We start from the raw sequence: 19849 nt of genomic DNA, 5'->3' as shown, positions 1-19849 counted from the left end.
TTCCCGCACACACACGGTCCTCACTGGTACTGAGCTCTATTATTAGAGTCAGAGTCGCTAAACACCGCCTCCTCAGCTGGGTCTGGGAGGAAAAATATTCATTACGTAACAAAATATCTGTCTCTGGCTCCACTTCCTGAATAGCACAGTGGCTAGGCCTGCGACAGCCGACCAGCCCGGAAGTCTCACTTTCTCTCTATTTATATGTGTGGGCAGAGCTCACTTTCTTTCGTTTATCCCTTGCAACACATTCCCACCACCCCTCCTCATGTCCTCCTCATCTCCTCTTTGTGGGTCAGTGATGCACCAGGAGTGACGCAGCAGTGTCAGCGCCTCATCGGCCTCAAGACGGGCAGCGTCTCAGGAGTGGACTGGAGGGAGAATTTGTGTGCCCAGGCTGGGCACAGACACACACACAGGCAGCCAGCCACCAGTAAACAGAGGAGAAGGCGGAAGGTAAATTATATGGCTAGGCAGAGAGAGAGCAGGCCTGGAGCTGGCTAAAAACAACTCTCCTTCCTACACTCTCTCTCCAGAGGGACTGCTCACTTCCATAGCGATAGCAAAAGGGCCTGTAGGACCATCCGGGAAGAAAAATGTTACTCGGCTACTGAGCATGTGTGAGTTGGATGTGCCAGCGCAACAGTAATGAGGATCAGTGTTTAAATACGCAAGTGTGTGTGTGTTTTGAGAGAACAAGGCCTAGTCAGGCTTGCGCTATGGGCTCTGTTTCCCTGCCGATCAATGTTCCTAGTCTACTCTAGCTGGGCTCTGCAAGTGGCTCCGGACAGACTGAGGCAGTAAAGGCATGTCTTCTTTTGTTGTGGTTTTGAAAATATCCCAGCTGTAAAACAGTTGTGTGTGCCAAAAAAAATAGAGGATGTCAGAAGGAATATATCTAGACAATTTCTATTAAAACTAAATGAAATGTTCAAAGTAAATGGTAAAGTCACATCAAACATTGTTGATATGTGATCTGTCTGACAGGGTTGAATCTCCAAGCAATTATTCAAGAGTGAAAGAAGAATTCATCCCAGAGAATGGCAACAATGAATCAGCAGGTTGGATCATTTTAATTTCTCCAATATCCACAAATAATCATGTGTTCATAGCAATATAAATTTATCCAAATGATTTGTTCAAATTTCAACCACTCTTTATGTATTCTTTGTTTGCAAGACATTCGAAGTACTAACAAATACTGTGGGAGACGGGTTGTGGTAATTGAGACAAACAGTAGGTACTGCAGGCACTTCATTTGCAATTCTCAAAACGTATTTTTTTTTTTTTTTTTTTAAACCCAGCATGGATGGTAAAGGAGGACTAGACTTATTATTTGTTTTGGGATGTTGAGTTCCCCTGCAGTGCACCAGTGGAAATCGATTGTGCAGGCAAGACTACAAATACAGGAAAAGTGGGGAGGAAGCAGGCAAGACCATTAACCATACATAGCAGGAATGTCTTAACACTGAAGAGAACGGAAAGACACCAAAGGAAAAACTGAGATAAAGGCATGATAGTGGCCACTCAAACATGTCAAATCATATTTCCTTTGGCTTTAAGAGGCTCCCTCCCAGAACGTGTAAGGTTCGCAACCTTTACTGTTTCATACCACCATGCTGTTAAGGTAGCACTGTTTTCTTCAAAGGTTGCCACAGCAACAAGGTCATGCCAAAGTGCAGCGGCTTACAGAAATGTGAGGGCTGGCGTGCTCCAGGCTGGTGTACTGCCTACCCAGGCCAATGCAGACAGGGGCCTTGATCGCACTCAGGTAATGTCAACAATCAAGCCGGGTAGGTCTGCACCAGAAATAGCTGGCAGACGGCTGAGCTTGTGGTTAATTGTGTGCGTCTCGATCACAACACAAGGCCATGTGACTAGTAATGAGCAGAGGAGAGAGAAAGCACAGAAAGCAGGAGGGGACAGAGGCACAGGGATTTTCATGATAAGCTGAACGAACACTGGTAGAAAGTGCACAACAAATGTCTTCCATGCATTTCATGAGGCAAATCTGTTCTGTGAGACCAAGTAAATGTAAAATGTGCATGGATTTCACACCCGGGTGCAGAAGCCTCATCCCTGACCCCGGAAAGAAAGCAAAGACACGTTTGAAAATTCAAAAACACTTGTAATAAAACCCCTCCGCCTTCATACGCATAAAGCAACTGTGTGCATCTACAGCAGCTGGTGGGGCTAGCATTGCCCTGCCTGCCTGGTTTAGCCCCTCCCTCCTGCACTCTGCAGTGCTGAGGCATCCCTCTGTGTTCCCATCCATCAGCAGCCTCCACAAAGATGACGGTCCTCCTCTCCCCCTGCTCTCTTCTACATCCTTTTTTTCTCTCACTTTCTCTTACTTTGAAAGTGCAGAAGTAGATGAGAGAAATAAACCATATATAGTCACAGATATCTCATTGATTATGCTGCTATATACAAACAAGCTTTGTAGGCTTATCATGTTCATGAGCCAATGCACACAGATGTGCTGACAAAGAGCGAGAGAGGGTTGAGTGTACACAGTAGCACACACAAAGAGAAAGTGCATGTGTGCATAGGTATGAGACAGATGGAGAGCGTGATGTGACTGTTTGAAAGTGAGCTACAGAGCCAGCTTCCCTTTTGGACTGTGAGATACAGTATGAATGGTGTCGGTGTAGAAGTTGAGCAGAAATGTGATTGTGGGTGCACTTTGTGGTATGGTTGACGTTGTATCGTCGTAACAACGGTAGCAGGCGTGCTACCTAGGTGTTTTCTCTGTGATCTGTGCAGCACGGCGTAGTGCTGTGTGATGTAGCACTGAGCCGCTCTCTCTTACCGTCCTCAGCCATGATTAATAAAGTTGCCGTTTCCTGCTTGGCGACTGCAAAGTAGATGCCGCTGGGCTTCAGTTGCCCGGGCAGCACAGAGGCAGCAGACAGACCCATAGTCCAGTCTAGTTATTTTTAAACTTCAATGTGGGAATCCTGTGGTCAATGGTCTGAGAGCTGGGGCAAGCCAGGACAGGACTGGGTGGAAGAGGAGAGTGCGGGAGTACTCGACCAGGACCTAGGGAGAGACTAAGGACGTTGAAGCAGAGTGAGCAGCGTAGAACGAGAGAGGGAGGGAATGAGAGAGGGAGAGGAGGAAAGAAAGACAACAGCGAAAGCTCTGCCTCCAACGGCACCACTGAGCAGCGACGAGTCTAGAAAAAAAAGTGCTTACTTTCGCCTTCCTTTCACAAAAGTTTTTTTTCCTGAACGGTAGAGAATATGAACTATAGTGGAAGGACACTGCGTAATGTTTTTGGCTGTTCGCCTTCTGTGTCAGCTGTTCGCCTTCTGTGTCATTTTATCTGATTCGCAAAGGTATGTTCTGCACGTTTCCAACCAATCTACAATCTATCTTTAACGGAAATACACATATTGCATGGGGTGGCTTGACTGGGTTCTGCTATGCCATTTTCGCTCTTTGTTTGACTAGACAGCTTGTATTCAAGACAGTTTTGTTCTCGCCTTGTGGATCACAGAAATTAGGGAATTTAAAATTTTAAGGTTTTGAAAATGCATATCGCATGATATTCTAAGGCACAGTGTACTAGGGTGTGGCAAAGAGAACCGTTCATGACAAATTCAAAATTTCCGCTCAATGTGTGAACAGAGTAAAGCACATCAAGATGAGAGAAAATTGGTCATATCAGCCCTTATTGAAAAGAATCAACTGAAACCGCAGATATGCGGGCAATTTCCAGATGAAAATACAAGGAAAGCGGCACAAACCAGGGGAAATCAGCATCAAGGCTGAAGCACATCGCCTGCCATAAGCAGAAGAGAGAAAAGTCCATCGGGCTGCTGCATTTCTGCTGCAGACTCACACACACACACACTGACACATATCCAGAGTGGAAACAAAGGGTGGCGAGCCTCCATTGCGGTGGTGTTGGAGCCTGGGAGTTCTGCGGTGCTGTGGCTCTCAGACAGGCAGGGCTCGCTGCGAGGAAGGACCAAACCAAATCCCCGGACGGCTAATGCAGTCGCCCACCAGCCCCGCCATCCGTCTGAATCTGAATCCCAATAAGTGCTGCGCCACAGCATGTTGCCATGACAACATAGGCCTGTCAGACGGGGAGGCAGGAGGCTGTGTTTCCCAGCGATACGCAAGGCTTCTCTTCTCTGTCTGCTGCCAGCCATATTGTAATCGTGGCACCTAGAGAAAACATGAGCAAAAATATGTATTTTATTAAGATTTATTTTTCTTCAAACAAGTGTGCTTGATCACTTTAATAATAAGTTAAGTGACTATGCATTTTTATGTTTCAATACGGACATGTTAAGTCAAATTAGTGTTTATGGCCTGGGGCGGAATGTATGGTTTATTGCTGTGCAATTATGTAAATCTAACCTCTAACCTAATTACATTCGTTCTTCCCTGCCTTTTCTGAGTAATATGTAGAATGTGATGCTTAGGACAGTCAGTTGAAATATAGAGACTGAAAATGAGTACAGTTTCAATATTAAAACACGTAGATGTAATGTAGTTGAACAAGCAATTGGGTGCAATAGGGATGCCTCTAGGGCAGTATTCAACTAAGGGTATATGGAAAATTATATTTTTGTTACGAAGAGGTGGTCTCATCTCAACATCATGGTCTAATGGCAATCTGGAGCAGGGACAAATGGTACCCCATAAACGGGCAGCCATTTTAACCTACCCCAACAGCTCACCTTCAACAAGGATAAAGTAGACTATAGAAAATGGCCGCTATGCCATGGAAAATTACAGTATCAGCATTTGGTAGTACAGATTTATAACCTGCCCTACTATATGCATAACAACATTGCCACAATTGCAGAGCAGACCTATACCATCAGATAGCCTTGTTCTCTCTGTAAGCAAAGCTGTGGTGCGCTCCAAAGCACCTCTGCCGGACATCAGGGATTGCATTTTTGATGTCAGACAGGGAAAGAAGACATTTTGCATTAGGAAGTATGTTGTGACGCTGATCTTAAAATAAACATGTTTCCAGAGACCTCTTTGAATAGAAGTCAGGGACAAAAATCACGGGATGCTAATAAAAATAGAACTATGTTGCCTAGGCTTCAGCAGCATATAGGCATAATCATATTAATAGTCATGCAAAAAGAAAGTCAAAAAGAAATGCTGATAGCCTAAATATAGCCTACCTCTAACTTCAGAAGCTACTTGCCTTTGCAGATAGGCTTTTACACAAGATGATGCTTAGGTTGACAGAGGTGTTGCCTCAGACCAGTCCACACAGTGACATAGGCCCACTCCCCTGGGAGGAACACACAGGAAGTGCTGTGCTCTTTAATTTCCTCTTAGGTTAGACAGAAAGACAAGAGATATTAAAACCGCCCTGTACCACATGCAAAAGCATCGGAAGACGTTACACACAAACATAAAACAACCCACTGGGCACAGACTCCAATTCAACATCTATTCCACATTGGTTCCATGTAATTTCATTGAAATGACGTGGAAACAACATTGATTCAACCAGTGTGTGCCCAGTGGGAATGCTCTACAGATGTCTATAGATATAGTGAAGCAGATGGCGTGTTTGTGTAAGCCGTATGTGCGCGCCATGAATGTGCGATTAGGGACTGGATTAGCAACTGAATTCTACACTGAAAAGAGCTAAATGGTCAACATTGTGGTCGTTCCACTACAGTGGCTCTGTAGCCCAGTGCAGCGGACCCGTTTCAATTATAGGGCATTGGTTAACTATTCCTGTAATTGTATTAGCTCTGTCTCAGCTGTGTGTGGGTGAGAGCAGTCAAAACAATCCTATAATGCTTATAAATAATGAACTAACGATAGGGGCAGAAAGGGCGAATGAGTCAGGTGAGGCAATCTTACCATCTCATTTACTGCCATTAACCTGAGCCCTCAGTATGAATTATGCTAATGTACCTACCAGCCAGTAAGGGCAATGACTCTAGCATGGCTGGTGACCTGGAGTGGCATTGAACCTTTGACTGAAGCAGATAGAGCGACTCCACATCCTGGGTGAATCACGTTTGTCCTCATTCTAGTTTCCACTCCACCAGATATCACTTGCCAGGTACAAGTCATTTTTCTTCAGGCACTTGACTAGCGCATGTTTAGTCAGTGATTATTAAGAACATAGTGTGGCAGCCTCCAGACTGTAGTCTTTCTGCGTTAAGTAGCCTAATGTGCCTCACCAGATTAGGAAACAACAAAACAGAGAAGAGTCTACAGGAAGCCATACGTCTTCAGGAATAGGTTCACAAATATATACTGAACAAAAATATAAACGCAACATGCAACAATTTCTAAGTTTTTACTGAGTTACAGTTCATATAAGGAAATCAGTCAAATTAAAATAAAAAAATAAAAAATGATTAGGCCCTAATCTAAGGATTTCACATGACTGGGAATACAGATATGCATCTGTTGGTCCCAGATACCTTAAAGTTAAAAAAGTTGGGGCGTGGATCAGAAAACCAGTCAATATCTAGTGTGACCACCATTTACCTCATGCAGCACATCTCCTTTGCTCTGCATCAGGCTGTTGATTGAGGACTGTGGAATGTTGTCCCACACCTCTTCAATGGCTGTGCGAAGTTGCTGGACATTGGTTGGGAACTGGAACACAATGTCGTACATGTCGATCCAGAGCATCCCAAACATGCTCCATGGGTGCCATGTCTGAGTATGCAAGCCATGTAAGAACTGGGACATTTTCAGCTTCCAGGAATTGTATACAGATCCTTGTGACATGGGGTTGTGCATTATCATGCTGAAACTTAAGGTGATGACGGCGGATGAACGCCACGACAATGGGCTTCAGGATCTTGTCACGGTATCTCTGTGCATTCAAATTGCCATCGATAAAATGCAATTGTGTTTGTTGTTGGTAGCTTATGCCTGCCCATACCATTACCCCACCATGAGGCACTCTGTTCACAACGTTGACATCAGCAAACCGCTCGCCCACACAGCCTTACGCGCCATCTGCCCGGTACAGTTGAAAACGGGATTCATCTGAGAAGAGCACACTTCTCCAGCATGCCAGTGATCATTTGCCCACTGAAGTCAGTTATGAACCTGGTGATGAGACAGTTTGTGCAGAAATGATTTGGTTGTGCAAACCCACAGTTTCATCAGCTGTCCGGGTGTCTGGTCTCAGACGACCCTGCAGGTGAAGAAGCTGGCTGTCGTGGTTACATGTGGTCTGTGGTTGTGAGGCTGTGGGAAATACAGCCAAATTCTCTAAAACAATGTTATGGTAGAGAAATTAACATTAAATTCTCTGGCAACAGCTCTGATGGACATTCCTGCAGTCAGCATGCCAATTGCACGCTCCCTCAACTTGAGACATCAGTGGCATTGTGTTGTGTGACAAAACTGCACATTTTAGAGTTTATTTTTATTGTCCCCAGCACAGGATGCACCTGTGTAATGATCATGCTGTTTAATCAGCTTCTTGATATGCAACACCTGTCAGGTGGATGATTGCCTTGGCAAAGGAGAAACGCTCACTAATAGGGATGTAAACAAATGTGTCCACAAAATGAGAGCAATATGCTTTTTGTGCGTATGGAACATTTCTGGGATCTTTTCAGCTCATGAAACATGAGACCAACACTTTACATGTTGCGCATATTTTTGTTCAGTGTAGTTCTATTACATGCGAGGCAATTATTCAGAAATGTAAAATAGAAACGTCTGAAAGCAAGGAGTTTAATTGAATTGGTTTTCAGACAATGGTGAGTGCTCATTTCCAGGTGTACACATTTTTCCAATGTATGGTCAATGCTGTTTTTTCCAACAGAGAATCATCAGAAATTCTTAATGTACAGCATTGTAAACATTTTGTAAGGGTAATGTCAATAGGACATTTTTGTACTGTTGTTACTTTTCACTGAGGTAAATATTACATTAGTATATTCTCATGAGAACTAAGCATTGTTCTGGTTAATCTATTTAAATAGGCTTGTGGAAAATAAGATAGGGCCTACAGTTCTTCAAGATATGGTATGCCAGCATCAGCTCCTTAAACTTTGCTGCCATCTAGTGTGACAGAGTAAGAAGAGCTGGATGGCTTTCTTAAAACTCACACATTCCACTTGATTTCTATAAGGGCATTACTGCCAAATCCAGCCCATGCCCATGCTTAATCAAAGTAACATAAACCATATACCTTAGATTATCTCTGTATGAAAGGAAATGTTATTGTTTGCACAATTATAGCCAACTAATATTTTGAATACTAAAGAATCTAACAGAATAAATAACACAATTTCTACTTCCACATCAGAAAAAGTATGTACCCCTTTCATATGTTTTTCTTAAATTCCAGAATGACAATTTAGTCATTTTTACATTTGAGTAATTTAGCCGACACTCTCATCCAAAGCAATTTACAGTAGTGAGTGCATATATTTTCATACTTGTCCCCCGTGGGAATCGAGCCCACAATCATGACGTCGCAAGCGCCATGCTCTACCAACTGAGCCACATGGGACTCAGTTGGTACAAATGTAATGATATTTTTCATTGTGACTATAAGCAATGGGTTAACAATGTTTCGAAACCAATTTGAAATTTCCTTTATGTCCTCTATGCAGATGACCGTGACGTCTCCCTGCACCCAGGGCTTGATGGACAGCTCCCATCCCCAGGCGCTCCTCAGCAGGCTCAATGAGCAGCGCTCCCAGGGCCTCTTCTGTGATGTCACCATCGTGGTGGAGGATGTAAAGTTCCGGGCCCACCGGAACATCCTGGCTGCCTGCAGCGGATACTTCCGCAGCGCCTTCACCTCCACTGAGGTGTGGACTTCCAGCCAGGTGCTGGAGCTCATGGACCTGAGGTCTGAGGTGTTCGCCAGCATCCTCAACCTCCTCTACTGTTCTAAGGTTACATCATCACCTAGCACAGAGGACACTAGATGCCTGATGGCAGCTGGAAAAAGACTGGGGATTCCCTTCTTAGAGAAACTAGTGGAACAAGACAGGCAGGACTCAGGTGGGCCACAGATCCAGACCTCAACCAACCCTGTTAAGACCACAGGCCGTAGTAAGACCCAAGGGCCTCGTAACGCAAAGAAAGAGACCTCCAGGCCAGACGAACCAGACAGTGCTAGAGGCCCGAGGATCACCAATGCTTTCTCTATCACTGAGGTGGGCCCCGGGAACAACCTCTTCACCCCACTAGACCTGCACAGGGGGGAGAGGCCATCACCTGATCTTGGACAGACCCCAGCGGACTGCCCTGCCCCTTGCCCCCTCGCAGTGGACAATGAGCCCATGCAGGCGCTGTCAGAGCACTCCTACGCAGTCATTAGCCAGGGACCCAGGGACCCTGAGCACAGGGATGGCAACCAGGAAGACAACAAGAAGGGCACCAAGCCCACACAGTCCCAACCAAGACAACTGGCCAGCAGAAACAGTGGCCCACTCAAAAAGCGTCACAGACTGCGAGCCGCCTTGAGTAAAAGCACACCTCAAACACTGGCTGTAGCACATGAATCTGTGCATCCAACTGGAAGCAGCCCGACATTAATTAAGCCCATTGTACAACCTGTGGGAACGTCACCCCCGTCATTATACCCGCAGACAAGCACAAGCAGGACCAATGAGCTGCCTCTAGCCATTGATAATGGCTACAGGGAGCTGGACCCACCTCCACTTTCACCCTACACAGATGATAGCATATCAATCTACAGCTGTGAGCACTGTCCAGAGATATTCACCAATAAAGCACTTCTCACCGTACACACAGAAATGCACAAAAAAAGGTTTGTCAGTCATTTGTTTTGCAAGTTTTGTCACAGGAAGTTCATGCATTTGAAGCGGTTGCGGAACCACGAGACAGTGTGCACGAAATCACAGAGGGGCTCGCCTGAACACGAGCCCCAAGGCAAAGAGGCCGGGGCAGACCATTATTCAGACAGCATGCCAAGCACGAACAATACAGTAACTAATGTCCAGTTATCTCCTACTGAACTTCCTGACCCTTTCCCTCCAACCAGCCTCCAAATGAATCCCAAGTCAAAAACACTGCAGGCTGTAGATAAGTTAGTGAAACCTAGTGGAGGCCAGAGGGTCTATAACTGCAGTGTGTGTAAACGGGCATATGTGACCGTCTCCAGTCTGAAGCGCCACGAGAATGTTCACTCCTGGCAGAGGGCATACCCCTGTCACTACTGCAATAAAGTGTTTGCCCTAGCCGAGTATCGCACCAAACACGAGATCTGGCACACAGGAGAGCGCCGCTACCAGTGCATCTTCTGCTTGGAGACCTTCATGACCTACTACATCCTAAAGAACCACCAGAAGGCCTTCCACGGAATCGATCCCAGATTATCTGTGAGTAAGAAGTCAGCAAATGGAGGATTTAAGGGCAGCGTTTACCCCATCAAACTCTACAGGCTTCTGCCTATGAAATTTAGAAAGAGACGGTACAAGACTTACAGTCATACCTATTCAGAGGAGCTGGAGGGCAGTGAGCAGGCCCCGCTGGGCTGCAGCTCTCCCATCCCTTCATTTGATGATGGTGGTGCTATGAGTAACCAAGACGCTGCTATATTCTCAATGCCTGTGACGTTCATGGCCACTCCAAAAGTGGTGGCCTCAGTAATGCCACGCATCAGTTTTGATCAGCCCTGTGACCAAGATGTAGACCAACATGCAGGCACAGGAAAACAGGCCTCTCACTCTGAGCATAATGGGCCTCCATATAGCTATTCATCCCCCTTGGCCATAATGCAGGCAGGTGGGGAGTCCCCTGCAATGGACTATGGAGATGGTGCCGCATTCCAAAGGTTTAAGAACCAGGAGGGCAACAGTCACAATCTACCAATCCTAAAAATTAACCCACCCAGCTCTCTGAACAGGCTATGTGAGCTCTCAGCTGCAGCTCAGAGAATTGAAGCCATGACCAGTCAGCTTTTTCTGCCAGGGGCTGAGAGCCTGGTCACTAGCAAGACTGCAGGGGGGGAAACTGAAACGTACATTGCCAAGCCTGCATGTCCAGGTCCCTCCGTGGATGGTCACGTTCTACCCCTCTGCCAGATCACAGTGAAAATTGGCAACGAGGCAATCATTCGCCGAAGGATCAAGGGCTCCAAGCTGTTCCCCAGGAAGAGGAAAAGAAGGAGCGGGAACCAGGTAGAGGAGAGGTGTTGGGACCAGGGCCGGCCTACAGAGGGCAGCATGGAGATCTCCAGCCTCCGCTTCAGGACAGAGGTCACTTCTGTCATTGAGCCAGAGCCATGTGATGACCTCACTGACCGTGACACAGCTGACAAGCTCTGGCGTCCCTATTACTCTTACAAACCCAAGAAGAAGAGTAAGAAACTGAGATCCAAACACAGAAAAGAGAGACATCGTCTATGCTATTCCATGACATCCTCTTTAGTGCCCAGGGCCAGCAAAGACTACCTGGATAAAGGATGCAGAAGTGCTGAAGAGAGCATCTCCAGTGAGGGTACAGAGCTGAAACAACGTCTCAGAAACACCAGCCCAAAGACGGCATACATCTGTGACATCTGTGCAAGCACCTTCATAACGGCATCTGGTCTGAGAGCGCATGTCATTGGCTGTCACCCAACTTTCTGTCGGACCTGTGCAAAGCAGTGTCCCCCCGGCGAAGCCCCCAGTGCCAGCTTTGAGACCGCTGAGGACAGCAGGGATTACGTATGCAAGAGCTGTATGGAAAATGGCTCCTGCTTTGACAATTGTGCCCGCAGCCCCAGCACAGAGAAGCGGTATCGTTGCTCCTTCTGCCCCCAGCGCTTCCTCTACCTCGCAACCAAGAAGAGCCATGAAAAAAAACACCAAGAGACAGCAGGAAAGGGGTACAGCAGCGACAACTACTCCACAGTCCCAAAACGCCAAGCAATTTTGGACTTAGGCTTAAATCTGAAAAAGCATGTCATCAAAACAGAGGAAGGGGAGGATCAATATAGCATCGACAAGGAGAGCAAAGTGCCAACGGGATCACTAGGCAGGTTCTCAACAGAGAAGATAGAGCCTAAGCACGAGGAATGGGAGGACACAGGTGACTACATATCAGTGGCGCCCGAGAAAGAGATTCCATTTAGAATTAGTGATGGACACTATCAGAAAACTCCAATGTCACCCCCCTGCACCGACACCGTTTCTCCTTCCCCTTCAGAAATGCAGTATAGAAAGCCTTCCCCTTCCAAGATGCAGTATAGAAAGCCTTCCCCTTCAGAGATGCAGTACAGAAAGCCTTCCACTTCAGAGATGCAGCATAGAAAGTCTAAAAAGCGCATTGAACACAAACAGCAACATCAGACAAGCCTCACGTCCAAAAAGCAGAATCAAGTAGACTATATCGGTAGAGAGACACCCAGCCATAAGGCCCCTATGACCACACCAGGAGCAGACAGTCATTTTAGCTATGGGCAGTCTTCTGCTACATATCTGAAAAGAGACTCTGTCACTAGGGCAACCACTCCCTCCTCGCCCAAGTCAGAGAAGAGTACATACAGTGCAAAGAAGAGACCTCTTTACAAACATAATACTTATCATTCAGGAGGGAAATACTTTTAAGTGATTATATGCCTATGTAGTAAGTTGCAGACCTACAGTCAAATACATACAGTACCAGTCAAACGTTTGGACACACCTACTCATTCCAGAGTTTTTCTTTATTTTTACTATATTTATAGAAAATAGTAAAAATAAAGAAAAACCCTGGAATGAGTAGGTGTCCAAACTTTTGACTGGTACTGTATGTCAATAGATTTCAAAGCTGTGCTTGATGTAGGTTATTTTGATTTAGGTTAGTTTGCCCAAAATAATGGACACAAAGGAATTGACCCAAACTAAATCAAGTTCACCTCAAGTACTTTGAAAACATTATTTGATATTGCGTTTTCGACCTGGGCCTGGAAAACAGATCTGAAATAAGTTGCCAATGGAAAGCAGATATTGAATGAGGACCTAACTGACATTATGTAAATATAATTTTCTTCACTTATAACACAATAGGTAATTTTTCATGTTTAAAAAAAAAAGTGATTTATTTTTGTACTTTATTTAGCTTTGAGACTAGTTCATAATTATTGTGCTGTCCATATTCTATACCTATGCATAGTTATTTGCACTTTATTATAATTTATATTTACACTGTATAGACTACCATTCATATTAGTCTGTCCACCACTTTGGTAGTGTCATTACCACATGCACCATCAAAATGAATGAGTCCTTATGTGTGTCTTTTAAAATAATATACATGAGTGTTACAAAGTTGACAAACTGCAGTTTGGCAGAGGGAATAAATAATTAATCAATCAACCAGTAGATAATGACAGGAAGAAAACATACATGCTTGTTTTTATATTCCCGTGTCTTGGGTTATTTAGATAAATAAATAAACAAACAAACCTGTCTGGAATTGCCGAGAAGAGCTGTTAAGCTACATTCTCGAATTAAGAGGACAAATGAATGCATGGCACACACACCCTCCTATTGTTTAGATTAAATAAGCACACAGGAGGACATCATTTGTAAGTCCTTGCACTGATGCAGTTTGCAGCTGTTACTTTCATAAGACAAATATAAAAACAAATCTAAGCCATCTAATATTTTTACTCTTTACTTTACTGAATGCTCCCCTACCTTTGTGTTAAATGTTTTACCTAACTTCTCAGTTGTATTACCTTTGGTAAATAAAAGTGTGCAGAGTTTGCAAAAGTGCAAATGCTTAGTAAATCTGACTGTCTGTTTACTCTGGAGCTCTGTTGAATTCAGTTCTACAGTCACTTGGTGGCCTCGAGGGTCAGCCCATCTGAGAAGTTAATTCCTTTCCCATCATCCCTCAACAAAACCCAGCAACATTTTAGAGTCTGGCCCACACAAAGCAAAACCCAGATGTTCCCCTCTCCCCATCCCCCTGGAGTCGGGACTGGCCCGATCTGGTAACAGGTTTATTAGGTAGTACAGTACTTACCTTCTCATCTGCAACCCCCTTGTTACCTAATGCTACCAGTTTCTGGATAAACCTTAACTACTACTCTCTGCTCCTTCAATTATTAAGTTGACTGTGTTAATGAAGATAAACCATTGAGGTGGCTGTGAGTCACAGGCCATGAGAGTTTAACTATTTACAATTGGCTACACAGTCTAAATAAAGTTATTGATGAATAATACACACTTGACAAATCAAAGCATAGTCATGGAGTAGTCATCATGGCTGATACCCATAAGGACCACATAACCAAATGCAAAGCAGGTTAGGTTTATACATTGAAACTTCCTTCGGGTTTATAGAAACGGCAAATTGAATCACACTGGTCTCCTCTTCTAACTCAAGCATCTGGTCATCTAATCTACTTCCTTCATGGTGAGGTAAGTGGTCACATAGATAAAAACATCCATATGGGTGATTCCTCACAAAATTAGAACAAAAAGAAGAGTATGATTTTGGGGATTTTCATGAAATGTAGTATATATATAAGGTTCCTTTGGTTGAAGGTTTGTTGACATATTAGACATTTGCATCTTAAAGCATAATTGAGAAATCATTAATTGAAGCTGGAATGTGACATTTACCCAGGCCTCCTTAATGGTTCATCTGTAGGTGCTACAAAGCAGAAATTGTCATACGAAACCAATATGCAATATGAGTAGTATTTTGATTACAAAACCGATTTTCTTTCATTCATTTATGAATATTTAAAATATACCATTTTTGATTTGGCTAATGTTTCAATATATTGTTGATCATAACATACTCTACAAGCACAAAATTCCCAGAATGGGATCTCTGCTACTTTGGAGTTATAATCCAATATGTAAGCATTACCAACAGAGTGAATGTGAAAACAGTTGCCCTCTGCTGCCGATTTGCAGGATGTGCAATGATACAAATAAAGGAGCATGCTATGCCAATTTATCTGAATAAAATGGGCCATAACTTTAAAACTAGGAGACATCCCACTCTGGAACTTTGATATGTCCGTATTGTATATTATGTTCATCACTATATAAAAACATTTGACTAATCACATTTTTTATATTTTCATTATAAGATAATTTGTATTAAAATAAAACTACTACTCATATTAAAGAGCAAGCGGTACAGCTTCAAATGACACACATGTTTGCATTGTAGCACCTACAGATGAAACATTATGGAGCCTAAACGAGGCCTGGGCAAGGCCAAAATGTTACAAATGTTCCAACTAATTATTTCTCAAGTATGATTTAAAGCGCAACTGAAGGCAATAAACTACTTCTCTGATAGAAAACAGCCCATGTGGCATCGATATTAGTCAAACATTTATTCTAGTGTTAAAATTGACAACAAAGTGTAAACAGGATCATTTTGATAAAGTCAGTCATGTACACGTTTAGTGTTGTTTAAATAGAAAACAAATTGACAATACAACTTTCATAACAGTTACATAAAAATAAAAAGAGACTAGCCTGCTGACCTTACTGGGTCGATAGGAACATTAGCCCGAGCTATTTAGGAGGGATATCACACCTGTCACAAATTATTGTCTAGTTCTGTTCTCCTGCCGAGGGGTGCCCTATACCTACACCCAGAGAGGATTAGTTGAAAGTTCGGGTACAGGGGGTGGCTTGTTCTAAAATGATTTTGTGCAGAGGGCCCTGAACTTAAAGATCTCATCCAGACCTGTCTGTTTGACTCAAAGTACCTTGCTTGCTGTGGTGATAATCCTTCTCAGCATATTTCTCTGGCTGACAGTGGCATTGCCAAACCCACAAACAATACAAAAAGTTTAAATAATCTCAATGAAAGATTCAGTATAGCACAGTCAACATTAAAAGATCCCAGCTTTTTGAGAAAGTACAGTCTCTGACCCTTTTTGTAGATCAGGTCTGCACATTTACTCTACTGAAGCTTATTGTCCAAGAGGACACCCAGATATTTGTATTTCTCTACAATCTCTATGATCTGACCTCTGATAGATGTTGCAGAGGTAGGTGTTGTACGCTTCCTTAAGTCTACGCACATCTCTTTGGTCTTGTTGGTATTGAGGACCAAGTGTGATTTGTTACGCCACTCTACAAAGTAATTTAGGACTGGGCCATGGTGTTCCTCGTCAGCATGCAACAGGCTGATCAAGGCAGTGTCATCAGTAGTAAAGTAACTACATGTAATCTAAAATGTAATTTACATCATCTCCAAAAGTCATTATTAACCATGAGAGGACAATAAACAGTAACTAGTAATGCATCATACTCCCAAGAAAGGTTCAAATCTCACCTTTCTGGTAATTGTTTTTAGAAATTGCTCAGGTGTAGTCACGTTTGAAGACACAAGCTCAAGTACAAATTAGGAAAATATGAAATATTTTATATGACATATTTCCTATTCAACAAAACTGTATGAATATGGCTTGAAATGACACATGCTTTCTAAATGTAGTATAATCAAATTATAAAACCTCTTACTATAAGATTTCGCCTTCCTTATAACTGTAAAATACATATTTCTTTGTCTAGTGTTAGAGAAAATGTGCATATTTTTCAAGGTCTCTCTTGATCAAAACACCTGCCCCCACCGCTGTGAACATCAAATAGAGCTATATTAATTTCATATTAAATTTGTCCATCTATGACAAACAGAAATGTTTTTTTGTTTAAAATCTATAAAATATTTCAGATTAATGGCTATAAATCAATCTATGGAATATGCTATAGTGATGAAACCACTCTCACCTGCTAAGCTATGATGTAAGGATTGCAGGCATGCACTTTTTCAGTGGATGTGATGTAGGGTTCAGCCAGGAGTTGATGGACAGTCAGAAGAGCGAATTAAATGGTAGGAGCTTCAAGTGGTTTCATATTTAATGTCCTATGTCACACAGGCAGACAATATACTACTGTGTCCGTGGGAACCAAGGTTATCACTCAATGCATGCCATTTTGAGCTAGTGTCCACAGATCCAATTTCTAAGTGAAAATGTCAGTCGGAACGGTATCAGAACCATGCAGGTCCCCTAAACAGGAGACTTTACATCTAAGAGGGATACAAATGTCAAATATATGTTAACAATCCTTCCTCCAAAGGACCCTTCTATTGATTACATTTTGCGAAAATCCCCCAAATCATGATATTTCTTTTCTAGTTTCATGAGGAATCCCCCATATGGAAATAAGATCAGGTTTAGGATTAAGGTTTTCAAAAGGGCTTTGCAATAAAGTGGGCACAAGGGTTTGGTTAGGGTTTTGAGGTCAAGATGGACTGGTGCTAAGGTTAAGGGTTATTAGGACATGGGTTACAGTTTTGAAAAATGAGTGAAGATAAGACTGGGTCTAGGGTTTTCTAAAGTTAATATAAGGTTGGGTCTAGGGTGCTGTTCCAGTGGTGTAAAGAAGATTGTCACCCGAATTGACAGGCTCAAGGCACTATCATTTCTGCTTGCCTTGAGCAGGCAGGTGTGCATACCTGTATTCCCACTGTCCTTGTGAATGTCCTGAATAGTCTTGGATAAGAAATCCACCATCCAAACTGTGACTACCTTGAAATAAGAAAGAGATGAGAGAAGTGAACATAGCCAGTTCCCTGTATTAATGAAAAAAGCACATAATCCGACTTTGCAAAACTATATCAGCCTGAACATTTTTAACTTTCAAATAACAAAATATCAAGAAATGCTCCTATGGCAAGCACAGAAGTTACAAGTATTGTCTGTGCAAATTCCGTGTCTGTAGGTCGGGTACCGAAAGAGGAGGGGGGAGGCGCATCCTCTCATCTTTGACACTTTTCTTTGGTGTGAATCCTGCACAGAGCTTCCACTTGTTTTACAAACAGTGAGAGTCAGTGCAGTGAATACTATTCACACAAGTCTCTCCAGTCTAGTCTAATGTCAGCGTACGGCCAATAGCGCTCGTAGTGACGCTGCAGTAGGTTGGCCCTTCGCTTGCATTCATAAACGGATATTATAGCTAAGCGTTGAATGTACTAGCTACAGATACAGTCAAGTCGGACCATGGCGGAAGAAGAGGACACGAAAATACGGATTTTACAAAGCCTGCGGGGAAAGATATGTAAGTGCGAACAATGTATTTATTGTATCGGCATTCTTCAATTGAAGGGTTTAACAAAAAAGTAAACGACGTGAAAAAAGAGGGGCGCGGTACGATCAACACAGCTAGTTCATGAAGATAGATTGAGACATTGTTGTGAATGAATGTTGCCCGGGCCCGATTAAACTTGTTTTATATTTTCAGAAAACGTTGTCACACTGTAGCTATTTATTTTAATATCACAGCTAGGTTATCTAACAAAAGCCTATGCAAAGACGGGCTAGTTAGTACAGTCAGTGGTTTGAAATCCACACACACGCATCAAAACACATGAGCAAGGACTGGCTAGCTTAACTGTTAGCTGGCTCGCGCTAGTTAGCTACGTTGCTAATTTAGCTGTCTATTTTTCTAGCAAACGTAAAGTGCTTTCCGTGAAATTGTGCCACTCCCTATACAGGCAATTCATTTGTTTCAATGTATCTTATCTTAGCTAGCTATCTAATAATAATGTGTCATTCATAGCTAGTTCACGCTACCAGTAGCTAGCTAGTTACCTTGTCTCGGTTCTCATCTTGCGAAACGCTCGTGGCAGGAAGTTGTCTCCGTGTGTTGGTTAGGTTCTGAAATGTAACTGTGTTGAAATAACTAACTAGTTTCGATATTAATCTATTCCAGATTAGTCATCACTTGAGAAATGATTTTGAAATTTTAAGCCATACCCTTATCCAGCAAAGTTGGCTAATAGCTGGTTTTCGTTACTGTCATATTGATAAGAAAGGGAAAAAAAACGTGAATTTACCCAGATTTGAGAAAAATATTAATTTCATCAAAGATAATGGATACAATATATTCTTCTTTAAGTGGAACTTTTACACTTTCTGGATATATTTGGTCACAAACACCCTTGTCCATCATTCTTTGAGCAGGAAAATAACCTGAATTAATAAAAGTTCCATAATACATTCTATTAGTTCTGTGTGGCCCTTGCAATGCAGTTTACTCACGTGAATAAGATCAATTAAAAGTCATAATCATAAGGACCGGTGGATTACTGAAATTGCTTCCTTCCCATGGATGTCGGGTGCATGTTTTTTTTTTTTTTTTTTGCAATTAAGAAACTTCTTGAGGTCCTAAACACAATTCCACATCAAGACCACATCCATCATTGTTATTATCCTCTGTAAAGCATGTCATTTCATGACTTGCATCTATGAATAACAGCTAGCCTATAGCAGATATTTAAGTAACTTTCTCAAAGTCCATTTTTGATAAAGAATTGGTTTGACTTCATAAACATGCACCTGGCTTTTATGCAGACAGTTTGTTAGTTTTGAATGAGCACAGTACCACACAGGATCTTTTGATGGAATGTTACTGGCACACAAACAATACTGTCAGCTTTGTTAGGGTAGCTGTGTGAGAGAACAACACCATTCACACTATCTACTGCAAAAATGAGAAAACAACATGCTAAGCATCACATACATAAACCTGTTTTGATTGCAGGAAGTCTAGTAAAAGTATGAATTTATCTCAATTGTCTAAAAGATGGGACTCCTCCTTTGATCAGTGTTTTCACTAAAAAGGACTAATCAAAGTACCTGCCCTTGGTTATAGACTACTCTACCAGTATTCGCCCCCCTTCCTCCCCTTCGCTCTGGCTCTGATGCTTACTTCTGCAGATGCTGTCATGCGTGTACAAACAAGCACAGAAGTTGACATGCACAAAGTACTGTCATCATAGGTGTGCATTTAAACATAATAAATGAATGCATTATGCACTTGCGCGCACACAAATCGTCTGCAAAACAAATGGCAGTTTCACTAACATGCATTGATTAGCACCCAGGAAA

The 19849-nt window shown here is 42.8% G+C and overlaps 2 protein-coding genes and 1 long non-coding RNA gene across 4 annotated transcripts in view; 2 read left to right on the top strand and 1 right to left on the bottom strand.

Moving 5' to 3' along the window:
- Positions 1-103: 103 nt before the first annotated feature.
- Positions 104-13706, top strand: zbtb38 (zinc finger and BTB domain containing 38). Of its 2 annotated transcripts, XM_021587709.3 has the most exons (3): positions 104-456; positions 988-1061; positions 8589-13706. In XM_021587709.3, the coding sequence occupies exons 2-3, from the start codon at positions 1041-1043 to the stop codon at positions 12537-12539; spliced, it is 3972 nt and encodes a 1323-aa protein (XP_021443384.3). In that variant the 5' UTR covers positions 104-456; positions 988-1040; the 3' UTR covers positions 12540-13706. The 2 variants fall into 2 exon arrangements, with proteins under 2 accessions (XP_021443384.3, XP_021443385.3); XM_021587710.3 differs by lacking the exons at positions 104-456; positions 988-1061 and adding an exon at positions 2877-3341.
- Positions 1055-18678, bottom strand: LOC110507620 (uncharacterized). Its single transcript, XR_002471153.3, has 3 exons — positions 18551-18678; positions 17416-17488; positions 1055-4179 (listed from the first exon to the last, which is right to left on the bottom strand). It is a non-coding gene; the product is annotated as an uncharacterized LOC110507620 (long non-coding RNA).
- The window catches only part of rasa2 (RAS p21 protein activator 2), a 56417-nt gene continuing 54270 nt past the window's right edge, over positions 17703-19849 (top strand). Inside the window, exon 1 of the mRNA XM_021587711.3 lies at positions 17703-18017. Coding sequence (XP_021443386.2) covers positions 17960-18017 — 58 coding nt within the window. The 5' untranslated portion in view covers positions 17703-17959. The remainder of the gene's footprint in view (positions 18018-19849) is intronic.

The sequence above is a fragment of the Oncorhynchus mykiss genome, chromosome 27 (genome assembly GCF_057628025.1).
Source record: "Oncorhynchus mykiss isolate SJ-2025 chromosome 27, ASM5762802v1, whole genome shotgun sequence".
NCBI classification, from domain to species: Eukaryota; Metazoa; Chordata; class Actinopteri; order Salmoniformes; family Salmonidae; genus Oncorhynchus; species Oncorhynchus mykiss.
This window is presented reverse-complemented; position numbering and strand designations above follow the sequence as displayed.

What these genes read in the sequence shown, in the direction of transcription:
- zbtb38 (XM_021587709.3), top strand. Translation starts at nt 1,041, where the DNA reads ATGGCAACAATGAATCAGCAG. An exon ending in TGGCAACAATGAATCAGCAG is followed by an intron (nt 1,062 to 8,588) that starts GTTGGATCATTT and finishes TCCTCTATGCAG; the next exon opens with ATGACCGTGACGTCTCCCTG.